The sequence below is a fragment of the Aedes albopictus genome, chromosome 1 (genome assembly GCF_035046485.1).
Source record: "Aedes albopictus strain Foshan chromosome 1, AalbF5, whole genome shotgun sequence".
Taxonomy (NCBI): Eukaryota; Metazoa; Arthropoda; class Insecta; order Diptera; family Culicidae; genus Aedes; species Aedes albopictus.
The window spans coordinates 171,467,765-171,489,617 of record NC_085136.1 but is presented as its reverse complement, the minus strand read 5'-3'; the positions used below and the strand labels follow the sequence as shown (position 1 = coordinate 171,489,617).

At 42.6% G+C, this 21,853-nt stretch overlaps 1 protein-coding gene across 2 annotated transcripts in view; it reads left to right on the top strand.

Moving 5' to 3' along the window:
• LOC109406378 (uncharacterized) overlaps positions 1 to 21,853 on the top strand; it is a 76,441-nt gene that overhangs the window by 1,898 nt on the left and 52,690 nt on the right. The window contains exon 1 of one of the 2 annotated variants that reach the window (XM_029858350.2): positions 3,845 to 4,810. The exons of the other annotated variant lie outside the window; for it this stretch is intronic. Within the exon in view, the coding sequence (XP_029714210.1) occupies positions 4,639 to 4,810 (172 nt within the window). The 5' untranslated portion in view covers positions 3,845 to 4,638. Of the gene's footprint in view, positions 1 to 3,844; positions 4,811 to 21,853 lie in introns of those variants that run through there. 2 annotated transcript variants of the gene reach the window in all.

The window sequence follows — 21,853 nt, the reverse complement described above, 5'->3', positions numbered from 1 at the left end:
ATGTGCACAATGATAACCGCTTTGGTGCCTACCAAATATTTTTTTTGGGAAAAGAAACTTTAAGAAATTCGCCAAACAAAATATTTAACTTCTGGTGACAACTGTCATGTGAACGCACCCATGCGGGTAATCCATTGTTCGTGAAGCCTGCTTCTAAAGATTTCTGCTTTTGAACTGTAATTCTAAGATGTATGTCTATACCATGTTGCTTTTAGCGTGAAATCATAATTGAAACTTTAAAAAGTTTTGTGTGTGCTCATGACTATTATCCTCACGACGAACAGGGCATTGCATGAAATTCTCTCCTTCTCTTTCACTCTTACAGAAATTGTGCAAACAATAAGGCCAAGAAACGTCAAAATCCCATACAAAATCAAAACAATGCAGTACCCTACAGACGAATTTTAGCCTAGCTTTTTCCAAGGTTATCTTAATTCAAATACAGGTCGGACTCGATTATCCGGAGTATCGATTTTTATTTCACTCCGGATAATCGAATTTTCCGGAATCGAATCGCATATAAAAATAAAATCAAAATTCAAAAATGTTTGAAAATATATGTTTATGTAATTTTATTTTCATGAAGCAGTGGCGTAACCAGAAATTCGAATAAGGGATCGTCCATAAATTACGTAAAAAAAACTTTTTTGCTGCTTCCCCTAGTCACACTTTTCATGTAAGTTTTCTGAAGTTTTAATGGGTCATCACAATTTGCTGCATGTCCCCGCTCCTCTCAAAATGTGACGTAATGTATGGACATTCCCTTTATATGCTGTATAGTCCATTTTACGAGCCGATTTTATGAATGAATTTTGACAGGAGGTAGTGTCCAATAACCCGTAAAAACCTGAGTATCGCGGACTGACTCAATATGCTCTCTCAGCGGGAGCCAAACATCGGGAGCCAAACATTGAAGATGGAGGTTATGTTAAACTTTGTTGAACCAGTGTGATTGATTGAAGGGTATTGTTATCTAGGTGCTGCGGATATAATCAAACCTGTTGTCACGATATCTTCATTAGCCGCTGTCAAGCCGTTGGAAAGCGAGGAGAAGGATAAACATTGCTTTGAGCCTATTTTATCTAATTTTGTAACAACTATCCATTAAAATTTCCATCGCGAATGGAAAATAATAAACTTTGAACACGATAACAAAATTGGAATAATGGTGGATTGACCATGTTTACCATTTCCGAACAGCGTCGCGACGGCGTGTTTGACAACCGCGCTGAGAGAGGTGGTTGCAAGAAAATTGAACGCTCGTGCGTGTTTACAAGCTGTGTGCCGGGAGTGTGTAGGTGTGAGTTGGCTAACTTGAAAAATAAAATTGTTTCTATTCGCAGCACCTAGGTAAAAACCAATATCATCATCAACATTGTTGTCAGTTCGTAAAATGGCTCATTCAGTGAGATCCTGATAGTGTTTTAGGTTGATAAGATCGGGGCACTTTTCTGTCAATTTTGAACTAAATAAAAAGGTTCTGGGTTCGTGAAACAAAACAAAAACAGTAAGGGGCCATCCAATAATTACGTCACGGAAAAAATCCGTATAAAAATTTCCAATTTTAGCGTAACGTACTTAATGGATGTTCCCTAAAGATGGCATGGTTGAGGGAAAGGGGTGTGATTTGTGTAAATTGAAGAAAATGTTTTGGGACAAGAATAAACTTTTGAAGTGAATGGGTCTGTTGTATGATGAATTCAGGGTTAATTTTCAGAGTGTTCTAATCTAGAAACAGCCTCTTCCGTGTGTCTATAATACACACGATACTGGGAGCAGTGATGCCAACCTAACAAACATGTTGGTCAAACTCCTGAAGGAGTATAGGTAGAATAGACCAGTCTAATTTTAAAAAGTGCTCTCTGATTCTCAAGTCCATCTCCATATTTTGATTGAAATCCAAAAAGAAGTTACTGCTTTTGCTGGTTATTTGCTTCTTTGGCATCAATGATGTAGGAGTTGAGCGAAAATTATTAAAATTCGTGAAAGCCCAATATGTCCTAAAAACTAGCTTCGGGGACAATCATGCTTTGGACCTCTTAATTTCAATGGATTTGGCTTAAGTTTTGACCAGTCACTTCTTTTTGGATGCAAATCAAAATATGGGGTGGACTTGAGAGTCAGAGAACGTTTTTGAAAAAGTGGACAAGCCTAATTTAAAATTTCCTGGAGAAATCTCTAAAAGAATTCTGAGGAATATCCGGAAGAATTTCTGGAGAAATCCATGTAAGATATCCTGTAGAAAATAATTAAGAACTCCTAAAAGAATCCTAGGAGAAATTTCTGCAGTTATACCTAAAGGAATCCTCAAGAACTTTCTGGTGGAATATCAACAGAAAATGAATTAACTACATCGGCTGTTTTCCTACTCTCCGCATCGACCAATGTGGCGCTAGCTTCTATGCGCGAAAAATCGCTAAAAGTAAATCGCAAAAATATTGTATGGCGAATACCATCTAAAGGCAAATTCTTCAAAGTGGAACACATTATTCGAAAAAATATTTGGTAGTGGTTGTGCACAATGGTGACCACTATTAAGCCTACCAAATATTTTTTTCGGGAAAAGCCTTGTATTTCAAGTAATTCAAGTTTAGATGCATTTCGCCATACAAAATTAAATTGATTTACTCCTGCTGATCAACTGTGGCTGCGCGCAAAGCGGGTAGTCCATTCCAGAGGAAACTTTAAGAAATACCTGGAGAAAGCCCCATAAGAATCCCATAAATAATTCCTAGAAAAAAAAAATGATCCAACTGTGGGTATTTAAAGAACAACTACGAAAATCCGTAGAAGAATTCCAGTATAAAATCCTGATGGAATCCCAACAAAAAATGTCAGCAATCATTATTTGAAAATTTCCCGGATGATTCACGGCATGTTTTGAAAACAGATGCAAAATTCAGCGTTTACTCGCTGAGCAGAGATTTAAAATAGTTTGGCCATTTTCAAATATAACGCGAGATTTTTTTGTTACGTAATGTGTATATGACGCCAAAAGTTATCAACTGAATTTGAAATACACTGTAAAATACTGGAAATGTAAAATGTTAATTCTGAGTGTAAAACATTTCAATTTTCTCGTTAAAAGAGGTTAACATATTCGGGTTAAAAAGACGACAAAATCGGAGAAAAACGGAATCGGGGGCTTCCAAAATCGTGTCAGCACAATGTTATAATACTTAATTATGTTAAATTTTATCATTGAAATAAAAAAAATATCGCAATAAAAATACTCCGGATAATCGAGTCTAAAATTCCGGATAATCGAATTCCGGATAATCGAGTATCCGGATAATCGAGTCTCCGGATAATCGAGTCTCCGGATAATCGAGTCCGACCTGTAATGAATTAACTACATCGGCTGTTTTCCTACTCTCCGCATCGACCAATGTGGCGCTAGCTTCCATGCGCGAAAAATCGCTAAAAGTAAATCGCAAAAATATTGCATGGCGAATACGATCTAAAGGCAAATTTCTCAAAGTGGAACACATTATTCGAAAAAATATTTGGTAGTGGTTGTGCACAATGGTGACCACTATTAAGGCTACCAAATATTTTTTTCGGGAAAGGTTTCTATTTCAAGTAATTCGAGTTTAGATGCATTTCGCCATACAAAATTAAATTGATTTACTCCTGCTGATCAACTGTGGCTGCGCGCAAAGCGGGTAGTCCATTGCCTGGATTTGACCTGAAACGTAGTCTTAAAATTGAAGCATCTACTCTAAATAGTGTCGCATTTTATTTCTTCCATTTGGCGATATGCAGTGTCCTTCCTTTTAAAGATTCAGGCACTAAAAAGAGCAACGACGCAGCATGCATTTCTACGGTCGCTAAAACGATTCAATGTTACTGCCTCAGAGACGATCAGCCGGTTACTAGCGCGAAAAAAAAAGATAATTAATCCTCGCTGTTGAAGGCCAAACAATCGAATCAAAGCAACCGGAGTACAAATTTCACACTCTTTCCTATGCCGACGAGCGGCCAATGCACGTGGATCTCTACCATGCATGTATGGTTGGTACCGACAACGGCAAGCGAACCGAAACCACATACCCAAGCTTAATAGCGCAATGCAAAAGAATTAGCATTTCAATCTACCTTCGACTTTTGCCGCGGCAAGACACTAACGCGAAATAGCTTCTAGAGTTTTATTTTTTTACTAACCGGCTTCTAGGGCAGTGCAAATACATCAGACTCCAGTCCAGTTCTCATTTCTGATCGTAAAGATCTCAGTAGACATAAAAAGAGCTCTTGTGTGATTTGTGAAATAACACAGTACCTGCTGAAAACCACCATACCTACATCTGACCGAGATTTTAATAGGCGAGTGTTCACTTACCTACTCGTTGTATGTTAATGCTACTAGTGATTTTGAAAGTTTCAGTCTCGAAACAATATTTTCTTTCTTCCACTACTGCGTGATCTCACCTACAAAAGTGAGAGGAATTGTAATAAAAATTGAAGAGTAGTGATACCTGGTATAGTTCAGTGCTAACAACTATCCAATAAACAGATCAAGGATTTTGAGCAACAGTAACCGAGTCGTGATTGAGGTAAATCTCGTGAATGAGCGCCCAAATGGTAAAAACGGAATAATAATACGGAACGTGTGAATTAAATGTACAGTAATAGACAAAAATGAGACTCGTGCCCTGTAATCGATTGGTGATAGTGCTTCTTCTGTTGTCGATTGTGCATCATGTGCGATGCCGCAATAACGACTTGAACGAGAGTAAAAGTGGAAAGCGTCGCAATCCAAACAGGCAAAGAGCTAGCAAATCCAACGCTAGGATTATCGAGAAAACCATCAGTAAGTGCAATTAGATAACGTTCAAAGCTCACTAGTTTAGGGTGCACAGCGCGAAGCTTTCCGTTAATTGTGACACGCTACCACTGGTTCTGAAAGTACACAGCGGCATACCTACTTATTCTCTGACTAGCTGAAGCACATCAGCTAACCTAGCTTATGATTGGTCACGATAGCTGCGATGCCTTGAGTTAAATTTGCTCAGCGAGTCCATTATTGTGTGTCAATGGGCTAAATAGTGTTGCCTTGGCGTAAGGTAATAAGGTAATAATCATTAAAAACTTAGATTTTTTTTTAATCATAGTGTTTATTTTTTTTAATTTTCAAAGGATTTAAAAGACTACTTCAACTAAATAGTTCGTTTTATTAAAAACGCGAATTGTATTAGATTACGTATAAGAGTTCGAACTCCGAATGTCATATTTAGTTTATACAGTGATTTATAACTTTCATTAAGGGTTCATTTTAGTGCCATATCAATCATGTTAAATTTCAGCTCTATCGGGGAAACTATATTTCAGTGCCTCCTGTTCAATTTTCTTACGATTTTTGTTTGGGTAAAATTTAAAATTCATGCAAACATCGAAAATGTGTTCAACCCCTAAAAATACAGGGGATGGCCAAAATGTTTGGGATAGACAACTTTTTTTTCTCACAGGCTGTTCGGGCTCGTTTGGAAGTTAACCATCAATGTTAGCTTCTTTTCCCGATCAGCCTAGATAGTATTGAAGAAGAGAATGTATACAGGCGTAGTAGAACTCTAAAAGAACTTGACGCGACACAAACGAACTAACTCGGTATACCATGCCACACATAGAAGCAACCTTTTTTTTCTAAGCTTTTAATATGATTCTCCCAAGATAGTGTTGAGTCCAAAAGTAAATATTTCATCGAAGATACCTTTTCAATGAATTAACTACATCGGCTGTTTTCCTACTCTCCGCATCGACCAATGTGGCGCTAGCTTCTATGCGCAAAAAATCGCTAAAAGTAAATCGCAAAAATATTGTATGGCGAATAGCATGTAAAGGCAAATTTATCGAAGTGGAATACATTACACTAAGGTCTTTTTTTACACGGTTTTTTTTTACACGGTTTCGCGAATGAATTAACTACATCGGCTGTTTTCCTACTCTCCGCATCGACCAATGTGGCGCTAGCTTCTATGCGCGAAAAATCGCTAAAAGTAAATCGTAAAAATATTGTATGGGAAAAGCTTTGTATTTCAAGTAATTCAAGTTAAGATGCAATTCGCCATAAAAAATTAAATTGATTTACTCCTGCTGATCAACTGTGGCTGCGCGCAAAGCAGGTAGTTCATTAACACGGTTTTTTACACGGATTCGCGAATGGACTACCCGCTTTGCGCGCAGCCACAGTTGATCAGCAGGAGTAAATCAATTTAATTTTTTATGGCGAAATGCATCTAAACTTGAATTACTTGAAATACAAAGCATTTACCGAAAAAATATTTGCTAGGCCTAATAGTGGTCACCATTGTGCACAACCACTACCAAATATTTTTTCGAATAATGTGTTCCACTTTGAAGAATTTGCCTTTAGATGGTATTCGCCATACAATATTTTTGCGATTTACTTTTAGCGATTTTTCGCGCATAGAAGCTAGCGCCACATTGGTCGATGCGGAGAGTAGGAAAACAGCCGATGTAGTTAATTCATTAACACGGTTTTTCAACTTTCTCGCGCTAAGTGTCTAGAAGGGAACTCTTACTAAAAGGAAGAAATGGGATTTATGGGAAAAGGTTGCAAGGGAGTTGAAAAGTGGTATGAGGTGAAGGCGGATGATGATGTAAGAGGTCTGCAGGAAAGGGAAGTGTGGGGTGGGGGTCTGTTTCTTGAAGGGGGGGGGGGGGGGCTGGGGTTTAATATATGGGGGGCTAGGAGGGGTTAAATGGGAGGTTTCCTAAAAGTTATTTCTGGAGTATGGTTCAGCGTCCTACAGGTCCATGGAGCATAGTTTTGAAGAGAAGTTATTTTCAAGGATATTCTAGGACATTTTCAAGGATATTCTAGGGCAACTTCCGCGAATAAAGGCCTTAAGATCTACAAGCGTAATCGATGGATTGTAGTCACATTACTGATACGGTGCAACATCATACAGGTCTTTTAGACCACAGTTCTGTAGAGACGTAGTTTTCAAAGATATTGTAGGACCTCCAAGAACTTCCGAGAGTACAGGCCTGAAAATCTATGAGCGTAATCAATTAATTGTTGCTATATTATTGATGCGGTGTAACATCCTACAGATCCATGGAGCATGGTTCTGTAGAAAACTATTTCCTAAATATGCTCTAGGTCATCCAAAAATGTCCGCGAATAAAGAATTCAACATCCACAAGCGTAGCAAATGTATTTTTGTTACATTACTGATACGGTGTAACATACTACAGCTCCATGGAGCATAGTTCTGAAGAGATGTTATTTTCAAGGATATTCTTGGGCATCCAAGAACTTCCGCGAGCAGTGGCCTTAAGATCTACAAGTGTAATCGATGGATTGTAGTTACATTACTGATACGGTGCAACATCCTACAGGTCCTTAGAGCATAGTTTTGTAGAGAATTACGTTTCCAAGATATTCTAGGTCCTCCAAGAACTTCCGCGAGTACAGGCCTGAAAACCTACGAGCGTAATCAATTAATTGATGCTATATTACTGATGCAGAGTAACATCGTGCAGGTCCATGAAGCATAGTTCTGAAGAGAAGTTATTTTAATGATATTTTAAGACATCCAAGAACTTCCGCGAACAAAGGTCTTACGATATACAGGGGATAGACAAAATGATCGGGATAGGCAAAATTTTCATTTTTCAAAAAATGTCCAATTAGCTGTAACTTTTCGAAAAGTGCCTCAAATATTCTCAAATTTTGACTATAAGTTGATCAACTAGTTGTGTATCAGTGGACAAAACTTGAGAAAGATTGGGTTATACTGCACGAAGTTATAGGCATTTTAGAAAAAGGTAGAATTATTCGATAGCCAACTTTGAGCTGTTATATCTCCGGATTCAATGAACCGAATGCAATGAAATTGTGTCCATTTATGACTTATATATTGAGCTTTGAAAAACGTTCGAAACAACTTGAAATTATTAACAAGAGAAAAAGTTATAGCAATTTAATTAATTTTATGATTTTTCAGTAAATTGGTCTATTTTTAATATGTATCCCATTACTTTTTCAATGAATTGCCGCCTATGTTGTTACTTTCCTTTAAAACATATCTGTACTTCAGACAATAAGAGGGAATTCAAATGAACTATAATTAACATCTTGAATTTTGAAACGATGTTGAAATTTAAAAAAAATTGGGGTTTTATTAGAAGAATAATCTAATCGTTATAATTTTCTTCCGTGTTAAGAATTTTAAGTTATGTTAAAAGTTTTTCAAAGCTCATTATATAAGTCATAAATGGTCAAAATTTCATTGCATTCGGTTCATTGAACCCGGAGATATAACAGCTCAAAGTTGGCTATCGGATAATTCTAGCTTTTTCCAAAATGTCTATAACTTCGTGCAGTATGGCCCGATCTTTTCCAAATTTTGTCCACTGATACAAAAATAGTTGATCAACTTACAGCAAAAATTTGAGAATATTCGATGCACTTTTCGAAAAGTAACAGCTATTTGAAATTTTTTTGAGAAGGGAAAATTTTGCCTGTTCCGATCATTTTGTCTATCCCCTGTACAAGCGTAATCGATGGATTGTAGTCACATTACTAATACGGTGCAACATCCTACAGGTCCTTACAACATAGTTCTGTAGAGACGTAGTTTTCAAAGATATTCTAAGATCTCCAATAACTTCCGAGAGTACAGGCCTGAAAATCTAAGAGCGTAATCAATTAATTGTTTCTATATTATTGATACGGTGTAACATCCTACAGGTCCATGGAGCATAGTTCTGAAGAGATGTTGTTTTCAAAGATATTCTTGGGCATCCAAGAACTTCCGCGAATAAAAGCCTTAAGATCTATAAGCGTAATGGATGAATTGTAGTCACATTACTGATACGGTGCAACATCCTAAAGGTCCTTAGAGCATAGTTCTGTAGAGACGTAGTTTTTGAAGATATTCTAGGATCTCCTAGAACATTCGAGAGTTCAGGCCTGAAAATCTACGAGCGTAATCAATTAATTGTTTCTATATTATTGATACGGTGTAACATCCTACAGGTCCATGGAGCATAGTTCTGAAGAGAAGTAACTTTCAAGAATATTCTAGGGCATCCAAGAACTTCCGCGAGTAGTGGCCTTAAAATCTACAAGTGTAATCGATGGATTGTAGTTACATTACTGATACGGTGTTACATGCTACATGCCCATGGAGCATAGTTCTGAAGAGATGTTGTTTTCAAGGATGTTCTAGGGCATCCAAGGACTTCCGCGAATTAAGGCCCTTAAATCTACAAGTGTAATGGATGGATTGTAGTCACATTACTGATACGGTGCAACATCATACAGGTCTTTAGAACATAGTTCTGTAGAGACGTAGTTTTTAAAGATATTCTAGGACCTCCAAGAACTTCCGAGAGTTCAGACCAGAAAATCTACGAGCGTAATCAATTAATTTTGGTTATATTATTGATGCGGTGTACCATCCTACAGATCGATGGAGCATAGTTCTGTGGAAAAGAAATTTCCCAAATATGCTCTAGGTCATCCAAGAATTTCCGCGAATAAAGAATTCAAGATCTACAAGCGTAATAAATGGATTTTTGTCACATTACTTATACGGTGTAACATCCTACAGGTTCATGAAGCATAGTTCTGAACGGAAGTTATTCTAGGATATTCTAGGAAAACCAAGAACTTCCGCGAGTAGTGGCCTTGAGATCTACAAGCGTAATCTATGGATTGTAGTTACATTACTGATAAGATGTAACATCCTACAGGTCTTCAGAGCATAGTTCTGTAGAGACGTACTTTTCCAAGATATTCAGAACCTCCAAGAACTTCTGCGAGTATATGCCTGAAGATCGTCTAGCGTATTCAATCAATGGACTACCCGCTTTGCGCGCAGCCACAGTTGATCAGCAGGAGTAAATCAATTTAATTTTGTATGGCGAAATGCATCTAAACTCGAATTACTTGAAATAGAAAGCTTTTCCCGAAAAAATATTTGGTAGCCTTAATAGTGGTCACCATTGTGCACAACCACTACCAAATATTTTTTCGAATAATGTGTTCCACTTCGAGAAATTTGCCTTTAGATTGTATTCGCCATACAATATTTTTGCGATTTACTTTTAGCGATTTTTCGCGCATAGAAGCTAGCGCCACATTGGTCGATGCGGAGAGTAGGAAAACAGCCGATGTAGTTAATTCATTGTTGTTACATTACTGATACGGTGTAAAGTCATACAGATTTATTGAACACGCAGATGTCATTTGCAAAGATGTTCTAGGTCATCCAAGAACTTCCGTGAGATAAGGTCTTAAGATGAAGCATGGTTCTGTAGAGAACTTTTTTCCAAAGATATTCTAGGTCATCCAGAATTTCTACGAGTGCAGAATTTAATATCTACAAGCGTAATTGATGGATTTTTTTCTACATTTTAAATATGGTGTAACATCTTACAGGCCCATGGAGCATGGTTCTGCAGAGAAGTTATTTTCAAATATGATATAGTGCATCCAAGAACTTCTACGAGTCAAGGCCTCAAGATCTATAAACAAAATCGATCGGTAATTGTTGCATTACTGATGCCATGTAACATCCTATAGGTCTTTTTTTTTCCTTCTAAACCATAGGGGGATAATCTGCTCAACAGACACCCTAACAGAAGGTTAGGGTAGTGTAGGTCTGACAGGCCGTCTTCTACAACAAAAGTAAAATCCAGGACTACTCTCTCCTCGTACCCACCAAACCATTCCTATGGTCGCCAAACCCTACGTCTCTCCGGAACCACCAAGAAGGTATTGCTTCAGAGAGGGGCTAGTGCACATCGCACCCACAAGGTTAGCTGCGTAGCCTGCAGCAACGAACATCGATGACTCGCTTTGGAGAGTCCATCACGGTAGCATGCTGGCGCTTAGCCAGTTTCCCGAGTGGTCCTCGCCACTCCCTTTGTTCCGGAAGGCGGGCAGGGTTAACCCCGCCCGCGCCCTACTGCTGAGCGGACATCAAGAACTGATGCCCACGTGCAACCCGATCTGACCTGCCCGTAAGGAAGGGTATCACTATCCTTCAGGCCCTATCGGATGCACCCGTAGGTTGCAGACAACCGCGGGCTCGGATCCAACCCAGTAGACCGACGCCACGACAGCACCGCTACCGGGACTTCCTCTCCGCGGCCACTTAATCGTTGTAAGGGTCGATCTCGACCGCAGGGCACCGGTATGACCTACGAAGCCGACTCCGAACCCCTGGACCACCTCTTGTACTGCATCTGGACTAGCCATTCTCTGAGTCCACGCGCCACCTCCTCTGTAACTCCCGAACGATGTGGGTAATAGCCGTTGAAACGGCGTTCCAGCCAAACTCATCCCTACACATCCTCTGGACCAAGTTGTCCGGAGTTGTGTCCTCCCCGCATGTGGCAAGCATGCGGTCATGCATTGTGCGAAAACGCGGCCACACGAACAAAACGTGTTCCGCCGTTTCCTCTAAACCATTGCACACTGGGCATTCGGGAGAATCCGCATGCCCGAAACGGTGTAGATACTGTCGGAAGCAACCATGACCTGTAAGGACCTGTGTCAGGTGGAATGTGACTTCCCCATGGCGCCTATTTTTTTTTTTATCTGTATTAACGAGATTTTTAGCCCTAGGCTAGTTCATCTCGATGGCGCCTATTAATCCAACTATCTACCCTCGGTATCAACCTATAGGTCCACCTTCCTTTGGTGGAACTGTCCCACGCGCGCTGCCATTTGACCATGGAGGCCATCCTGACAGTCCTGCGTATGCCTCTTGTGCCGCGCATTTCGAAGCACTCCATGTCCTCACTGATAAGAATGCTGATAGGCACCATACCAGTAATGACGCAGAGAGCGTCGTGTGACACGGTACGGTACGCGCTTGCAACCCTCAGACACATAAGCCTGTAAGTACTTTCCAGCTTCCGTCGGTAGCATTTAGTACTTAGCGCGGCGCCCCACGCCGGGCCGCCATACCTAAGTATGGATGTAGCAACACTAGCCAGAAGCTTGCGCTTACTGGCGTACACCGCAGAGCTATTGGACATCATCCGGGACAGTGCCGCAATAGCTGTGGAGGCTCTTTTACAGGCATAATCGACGTGGCTACCGAAGGTAAGCTTATCGTCGATCATCACGCCCAAGTGTTTGACGGAGCGCTTTGACAGGATAGTACAGTCTCCAACACTGATCTCCGTCTGCTGCTCCGACTTCAGGTTGTTAACAACCGTCACCTCTGTCTTGTGGTGAGCCAGCTCCAGTTTCCTGGACCGCATCCACGCCTCCACAACCTTGATCGAGTGGTTTGTAGTCAACTTTACATCCTCGATCGTTTCACCGTAGACTTCGAGCGTAATGTCGTCGGCAAATCCGACAATCACCACTCCCACTGGATACTCTAACCTCAACACCTCGTCGTACATGACATTCCATAACACCGGACTCAGGATGGAACCTTGCGGGACTCCTGAGGTTATGTGAAAGCACTTCCGACCCACCTCCGTGTCGTAGACTAGTACACGATTCTGAAAGTAACTTCCGAGAATCTTGTACAGGTACTCCGGTATTCGCGTCGGTCCACCAGTAAGCCGGTGGCCTCCCATTTCTAGGGTGGACTCGCCTAGGCATGATCGCATCACACGCACGTGAGAGCACCGCTACCAGCTCGTCGCCGTCTAAACCGATTAAGTTTCGCTCACGGCGGAGCTAAATACTCCTTCGTCGAAGTATGATGTCTTCCACCTGCGAGAGCTTGGCCTTGGCCTAGCCGCCTCTTCTTCTATCCGCTGTCTGCTGTTATTGTAGTCGATACTGTAGCGAACCGCCAGGTGGTCGCTGTGAGTGTAGCCATCATCTACTCTCCAGTTCGAACTACTTGTTAGGCCAGGACTACAAAAGGTTACGTCAATAACCTCCGCTCCGTTTCGACTAAAGGTACTCTTGGTACCGACATTAGCCAAGTCGACATCTAAGATGGCCAGTGTTTCTAGCAGGATCTGTCCCCGCTGGTTCGTGAAACGGCTTCCCCATTCCACGGCCCAGACATTAAAGTCACCCGCTATTACCACCGGCCTTCGCCCTGTTAGCACGGTCGTTAAGCGGTCCAGCATTTGCGTGAACTGCTCGATCGGCCACCGCGGAGGCGCATAACAGCTACAGAAGAAGACCCCGTTTACTTTGGCGACCACGAAGCCCTCATAGGTAGTAGACACCAACTCCTGAACGGGGTATTTACCCGTCGTCCATATCGCCGCCATTTTTCTGGTCCCATCCGCGACCCAGTTGCCGTTGCCGGCGGGTACTCGGTATGGGTCCGATATGATGGCGATATCCGTCTCCCACTCAGAAACTGCCTGACAAAGCAGTTGCTGAGCCGCATCACAGTGGTTCAGGTTCAGCTGCGTTACCTGCACTGTGATTTGTTGTTCACTGCGGCTTTCTTGAAGGCCGGGCACCTTGAACCACCCATCGGATGTCTGTTGTTCGAGGATTTCCCGGTACAGATCATGCAGATGGGCGGACTCGTGCAGCTTTGGGCTTTATGACCTTCAGCGCCGCATCGCCTGCACAGTTTGCGCCTGTCGGGGCCTTTGCAGTCCCACGACTTGTGTCCTGGTTCCAGACACCTGAAGCAAACCTCTGGTGGCTCGTGGAATGTCAGGTGACATACACACTAACCCACCTTTATGCTCCCTACTTTAACAGACTTTTTGACGTCCGCCACAGGTAGCTGAACCAAAGCTATCTGTGTCCCTGCTGGCCCTTTCCGTAGCTTAACGGCTGCGGCGGCCACCTGAACATCGCACTGTTGCCGCAGTGCCGTGACGAGCTCTTCCACTTCGGTGATCTCATCGATGTCCTTGACCTTCAGAGTCGCCTCATGTGTCAGAGTCCTCACCTGCACACCCTCACCAAGGACCTCTTCTGCCAACCTCTTATAGGCGGCGCCCTTGTGCTCCTTCTGGCGCTTCAGCTCCAGGATCATCTCGCCCGTACGAGTACGTCTAATACTGCGTACGTCGGCTCCAAGACCCTCAAGCTTGGCGTCGCTTCGCATCATCTTCAAGACGTCCGAGTACTTGGACTGTTCCGTCTTGATGACGATAGCAACCCCGATAGCAACCCCTTGTTCCCATCGTTCCGGGACGGGCCAGCCTTTTCAGGCCCACCCTTCCCAGCTTTCCGGGAACCCTGGCTGGGGTCCGACCTTCCGGCATTATTACCGACTTTCGGGGTAATGATTCGCCTGGCCTTGCGGGCACCGCCAGACAGCTCCTCGCCTGACGGTTGCCTCGCCCGCTTCTGCGATTGCTTGCCCCGTTTGTCGCGAGCAGTCGCTTCCGCCTTATTCGGACTTCCTGCGAAGGAGAAGGCCTCCGTTTGGGTGAACTTCGGCACTTTCTCATTTGCAGGCTCCGCTGCTGCAGCAGTCAGCAACGCGAGTGCCGCGTGCTCCTGCTTGGCACCGTCGATCGACGCCCTAAGTCGAAGCAAGGCCGTTTTCAGGTCCTTGCTTATGTTCGACTTAGTGGACGCAAAGTCGATGATTTTGCTAAGCTGCTGCTCAGCCACCTCTATTGCGGACCGTCCTTTGGATCCTCGGTTGACGGCCCTCAACAACCACGCTTCGTCCATAACCTCCACCGGCTGGCTTGCCGGGAAGTGGACTGGAGCACCCACGCTTGAGCTACGTACGCAACTCCCAGCGCCTATCTCCTCACTTCTCCTTGTCGGAGATCTCATCAACCCGCTTCTTGCGAAGGGGTTGATCCCACCACTATTTCCACCTAGATTCTGATTTTTATTTGACTTCATGATTAAATCCCACGAGTAGCACGGGAAAGAATGTCCACCACGCCAGAGCCCTGCATTAACGCGGTAAGGGACAGCTTACTGTGGGGGGTGCCCAGGTACCCCACAGGCTCCGTTAAAGATCGAGCATCTTTTTCACCCCCTCGATCACTCATTCCTCAGCACGGGTCGCTTGACACCTTGAATTGGGGTTAGTAGTCCTATTCTTAGCCGGCGACTACGTGGCTGACTCGCAAGCAGGGGGGTGCGTCAGGCCCCAGGACTTTCGTCCCTGCTGCCAACTCCCTGCTTCCTATAGGTCTATGAAGCATGGTTCTGTAGAGATCTACTATCCAAAAACAATCTAGATCATCCTAGAACTTCTGCAAGTAAAAGACGTAAGGTCTACAAGTATTAAAATGAAATGTTGTTAAATAACTGATGCGGTGAAACATCCTAAAGGTCCTTGGCGCAAAATTCCGTTAACGTGTTCTAGGTCATCCAGATCTTCCGCAAGTAAAGGCCTGAATCTACTAGTGTAGTTAATCAATTGCTTTTACATTACTTATACGGTGTAACATCATACAGATTTATGGAGCACGGTTCTATAGAGAAGTTATTTTCAAATATTTTCTAGGTAATACAAGATCTTTCGCGAGTAAAGGCCTTAAGATCAATAAACATAATCAATGGAGTTTTGTTGCATTACTGATCTTGTGTAACGTCCTACAGGTCCATGGAAGACAGTTCTGTAGAGTCTTGATTTCCAAGAATGCTTTAGGTCTTCCAAGTACTCTTGCGTATATAGACCTTAACAAACAACTATCGACAGTAACATCACGCTTGCGATGTATGTGATAAACGTTATTTCATGTAATAAACGTCAATCATGGATTATCACTGCACGATATGCAGGCATTGGGATTAAAATTGTAAACATTTGCATTATGGTAAACAATTGGACCGCAATTCCAGATGTAGTATTGCAACAATGCATTTGGAGATTTATTATGCGGGAAACGTTATTTTCGGGCGAGTGATTTATTGGCCGAAAGAAATTCGAGCGTTTTTTATTCAGGTATTTGGAATTCGGACGAATGATATTCGAGTTTTGTTTCCAAAGCATCTCTCTTTTGGAGTATAATGGGGTACTTATTGAGTATGTATAATCGATAAAACTAACTTATCAGTCAGCAACATTTATGTTTCGTAGCGACCAAACCCAAAAAGAAATTACCCAATATTCTCTCTTTTGTATGTATTCTTTACCAATGCGCAAAAATAAGTCCGAAGTTGACCAAAGTTCATAACTACCGCAGTCGCAGTTGACAACCGGTAAACCTCAAGGATGTTGCATCGCATCAGTAATGAAGCAACAATTCATTGATTACGCTTAGAGATCCTAAGGGTTTTTTTTTCACGGAAATTCTTGGGAAACATAGAATATCTTTGGAAATAAGTTCATTACACAACAATTCTCCATGGACCTGTAGGATCTTGCACAGCATCAATAATATAATAAAAACCTACATATTACCCTTTTAGATTTTAAGGCCTCTTCTCGCGGAAGTTCTTGGAGGACTTGGAATATCTTTGGAGATTTGTTCTCTTCAGCTCTTTTATGATCTTGCACAGTATAAGTAGTGTAACAACAAGGCGCCGAATACTCTAGCAAGATGCGATTCACCCCTGGATGAGCTGCAGTGAAACCTTTGGCCCAATCCTTACCCTGTCCATCCCTCAAAATGTAACCTTCTATCCTCGAGCTGCCACGAGTACCCTGGCTTCCACCCATCACTAACAGATATCATTAAAAAGTTATTACTCTGTATAATGTATACTATTAAGTGAAGAGAAAGATCCTCGAATCCGTAAAGCGTTATACGCGATTGAGCCCCAAATAAATGAACCAGATAAAAAAAGTAGTGTAACAACAATCCATTGATTATGCTTGTAGATCTTCAGGCTGTTACTCATGGAAGTTCTTGGAGTACCTAGAAGATGTTCGGCAATTATTTCTCAACAGAGCTATGTTCTCTGGACCTTTAGGACGCTATACTGTATCAGTAATGTGACAACAAACCATTGATAACGCTTGTAGATCTTCAGGTCTATACTCACGGAAGTACTTGGGAACTTCCATTGATTGCGCTTATAAATTTTAAGGCCTTTACTTGTTGAAGCTCTTGGAGGTCCTAGATCATCTTTGAAAATTATTTCTCTACAGAACTATGCTCCCTGGACCTGTACGACGCTACACTGTATCAGTAGTGTTGCAACAAACCATTGATAACGGTTGTAGATCTTCAGGTCTTTACTCGTGGAAGTTCTTAGAGGACCTACAACATCTATGGAAATTATATCCTTACAGAAAAAAATGTTCATGGACCTGTAGCATGTTACAACGTATTAGAAATGTAACAATCCAACAAATCCATTGATTACGCTTGTAGATCTTTTTTTTATTCTTTATTCACTTAACCTAATTTACAGCTCTATTGTCCACTTGGGCACTACGTGAGCAATTTCCATTGACAGCTGCACTTACATTTTGTACAGCGCCTAGATTCTATTCTACTTTATCGAACTGGTTGCCTTTCTGCTGCTTTCACTTTTTCTACTTTATACCTAGTAGAATGATGAGCACAAGGGTGATGATGGATGGCCGTTGTTCCTTTCCAGTCCGATTTGGGTCCATTATGAGTAGCAGTTCGCCGATGTCCAGGTATCCGGGTTCGTTTGAGCCATGGGGCTCAGAAGAGGGTCAGTGTCAGTTGCTCTCATAGGAAAAGCATGTAAGTGTTTGGTTTGTTGATTGGTTGTGTTGAAGCGATTTTGTGTTTTTATTTTCGAAAAATGAATGACAGGTAGATTTTGTGTTAGATATAGGTAAGTCCGGTTGAGTTTGGCTTTGCTTACCTCCGAAGCAGACATTGTTTTTGTGCGGCGCAAGGTGCAGCGATAAGATCGTCGTGAAACGATAAGTGAGCTATCTTTATCTCTCTTACGTGGTTGCTCTGTCCGTCGAAAACAACTCGAGAACAAAATGTCGCTCCGTCGCACTCCTCCAAGTAGTGGCAAGTCGTCCAAGCGCGTACGATCGGATGATGATGCTGTCACAGTCTCCCAGATCCCGACGTTGGAGGCCGTTATGCAGGCGATGAATGACCAATGGACTACCCGCTTTGCGCGCAGCCACAGTTGATCAGCAGGAGTAAATCAATTTAATTTTGTATGGCGAAATGCATCTAAACTTGAATTACTTGAAATACAAAGCTTTTCCCGAAAAAATATTTGGTAGGCTTAATAGTGGTCACCATTGTGCACAACCACTACCAAATATTTTTTCGAATAATGTGTTCCACTTTGAAGAATTTGCCTTTAGATGGTATTCGCCATACAATATTTTTGCGATTTACTTTTAGCGATTTTTCGCGCATAGAAGCTAGCGCCACATTGGTCGATGCGGAGAGTAGGAAAACAGCCGATGTAGTTAATTCATTCGCAAAAACTATTTCGCGTATCGAGGAGATAAATGCAAATATTAGCGGAAAAATTGACACGGTGAAAGCGGAGTTAGATGCTAAACTGGAATCAGTGTTGCATGATATAAGCACCTTCAAGGCGGACTGCACTGAGAGGCTCATATGCAACGAAAATGCGCTGTGTGCTCTGGACGGAAGAGTGGCTAAAATCTCGCAGGAAGTTTGTAGTCTCGAGAACAGGAATGAGCTGATCGTGAGTGGAATTCCGTACCTGAAGGACGAAAACCTGGTGACGTATTTCAGGGCTATGTGGAAACATGTCGGTTTGCCGGAGGACCCCATTCCATCAGTCGATCTACGTTGGCTAAAACCGAGCGGCAGTTCTGTACGAAAGGGAGATGGTTTAATTGTGTTGCAGTTTGCGCTGAGGAACAACCGAGACGATTTCTACAGCAAATACCTCCAGAAACGGGACCTGAAACTATCTCACCTTGGCATCGACTCTTCTCGCCGAATCTACGTGAACGAAAACCTGTCCATCTCAGCACGTGCGATTAAAGCTGCAGCTCTGCGACTGAAGAAAGCTGGAAAATTGTCATCGGTGTTCACGAAGCTAGGGACCGTCTTTGTAAGGCGTTCCGCCGATCAACAGCCTGTACCGATACACTTAGAGGAACTTCTTGCTCAGTTTAGTTAGTTAAGTACTATTGTCATCGTCCACTTGTCGCTTTTTGTTGAAATGTGTTAATACTGTTTTTGTAATATTTGTGAATGTACGAAGATTGTTTAATGTGATAAAATCAAATATGTCAATTACCGTAGTTTATTTACAGCCCCCTAAAAACTGCTTCCCCTTTTTCACGTGATGCCTCCGTTACAAAGCCACACCTCAACGAATATTCCTGGCGCGGTGATGAATGCCGTCCTACCTTTTGGTAAGCTGAACATATGTCATGCAAATGCCCAGAGTTTATGCGCACGAAAGTCGACCAAGTTAGACGAAGTGAAGGATCTCCTACACAACTCCAAGGTTTCGGTAGCTTGCTTTACGGAATCTTGGTTTTCAACAAAAAACAGTAATCGTAGTGTCGCCATCCCAGGTTTTTGCGTTGTTCGTAACGATAGAACTTATCGTCGTGGAGGTGGCATTGTGGTCTACTACAGGGAACACCTGTCCTGCACTACGATCTTTAGCACACAACTGTCATCCGATTCAGAGGACAAAACTGAGTGCCTTGCACTGGAGCTTCGGTTGGGTGGCGATAAAATCCTGGTTATGACAGTCTACAATCCCCCGGAGAATGATTGTTCTCGTTTTCTTGCCGACAAAATGACCGATTTTGCTACACGCTACAACAACGTTCTGCTTATTGGTGATTTCAACACCGATCTATCCAAGCCAAGTAGAAAACGTGTGCAGTTTGAATCTATGCTGGAGAGTTTCGGTATGTCCTCGGTTGGTGAAGAACCAACATTTTTCCACAGAGACGGCTGTTCCCAACTGGATCTGTTGATTACAATTTGTCGCGATAAAGTGTTACGTTTCAACCAAGTGGGATTCCCAGGACTATCGCAACATGACCTTATCTTTGGATCTCTTGACTTTGACGCTAGCCTCACTTCAAGAGTAGACACGTATCGTGATTACATCAACTTCAACTCGCGAGTGCTGCGGGACGCCATTCTTTCCGTCCCTTGGAGTGCATTTTATGCAACTCGTGATCCAAATGAGCTGGTCAGTTTTTTCAACACCCACGTAAAGCAGATCCACGATGAATGTATCCCAATACGTACGAGCAAGAACCAAAAATCATCAAACTTGTGGTTCACTAGTGAAATCCGGAAGTTAATGTTGGAACGCGATTTAGCATACCAAGATTGGATTGGGGCACCAAGAGCGTCAAAGGATCAAGCGCGACGTCGTTATAACGTCCTAAGAAACAGAACGAATACGATGGTTGCGAATGCAAAAACATGCTACTTAAATCGTTTCTTGGATAGCAAAACACCGCCTAGTGTTCTCTGGAAGCGTCTCAAAGGTATCGGAGTGGGCAAGGATAAATCGTCCACCGCTTGCAACTTTCATCCCGAAGATGTTAATCGCACATTTTTATCGAGCTACATCCCAAGTAACCACAACAGGCCACGAAGGTCATTGACTCCTGACTCACCTCACAGTTTCCGTTTCCGACCAGTACAATGCTGGGAAGTTGTAAATGTTGTATGTAGCATAAAATCTAATGCAACTGGTTTGGATGGGTTACCGATCAAATTTATCAAAATAATCCTACCGTTGGTCGTGCAGCAAATTGCCCATATGTTCAACTGTATCATCGAAACATCCTCTTACCCGACAAGCTGGAAGCATGCCAAGATTTTGCCACTACGGAAGAAACCGCACCTGACCACATTGTCTAACCTCAGGCCGATTAGTATCCTTTGTGCATTGTCCAAGGCTTTCGAGAAACTCCTAGAACAGCAAATGTCATCCTTCATCGCGGAGAACAATCTGTTGACGGAATGTCAAGCAGGTTTTCGGAAAGGGCAAAGCATCCAAACTGCAGCAGTCCGTGTTTACGACGATCTAGCAAGCACGATTGATAAGAAAGGATCTGCCATATTGCTCCTGCTCGACTTTTCAAAAGCTTTTGACACTATTCCACACCGTAAACTTTGCTCTAAGTTAGAAACGCAGTTCAACTTCGCTGGCTCTGCCGTAAACCTTATAGAGTCTTACTTGATGGATCGGACTCAAACTGTGTTTTGTGGAGACCAAAAATCAGAAATGGGCTTTTCCACTTCCGGCGTCCCTCAAGGATCGGTACTAGGACCCTTGCTTTTCTGCTGTCACGTCAATGACTTACCGAGTGTCCTTAGATACTGCTCTATACAACTGTATGCAGATGACGTTCAGCTGTATATTCGTCGCCTTGGTCCCTGCTCCCGTGAACTTGTATGGATGGTTAATGAAGACCTCAAGAGAATTTTGCAGTGGACTCAACAAAACCAATTATTCGTCAACCAATTGAAGAGCAAGGCAATGTTTGTGCAGGGTCGTCGTCGAAGTCTTGTTCAATCGAATCTTCTTCCTCCTATCACTTTGGATGGTCAGACCATAGAGTGGACAGACAAGGCGATGAACCTCGGGTTCATGTTCCAAGCAGACCTCCAATGGGATGGCCTTGTAAATCAACAATGTGGAAAAGTCTACGCAAGCCTTCGATCGCTTCACTCCTCTGCTTCAGCTGCTCCGGTAGCTACTCGTCTGAAACTATTTAAGGCTTTGATCCTTCCTCATTTTGTTTTTGGCGAACTGCTCCACGTTAGACCAAGCGCCAGCGCTATGGATAGGATACGAGTCGCGCTGAATGGATCACTAAAATAACTAAAACGGTCGCTATGAAATGAACAGATAGCGCCACCGTAGCCTTGTGTGTTTGACGTAACTCAACTGCTGTCACCGTGTTACCGTCCATATACGGTGGCGCTTTTGTTTTGATGCGGTGAGTAGCGGAAAAGTCGGCTTCAATGATCCATTGCTGTGTACGATTTGTGTATGGGTTGAATCGCTACGACCATGTCAGTCACCTCCAGAAAACTCTATTAG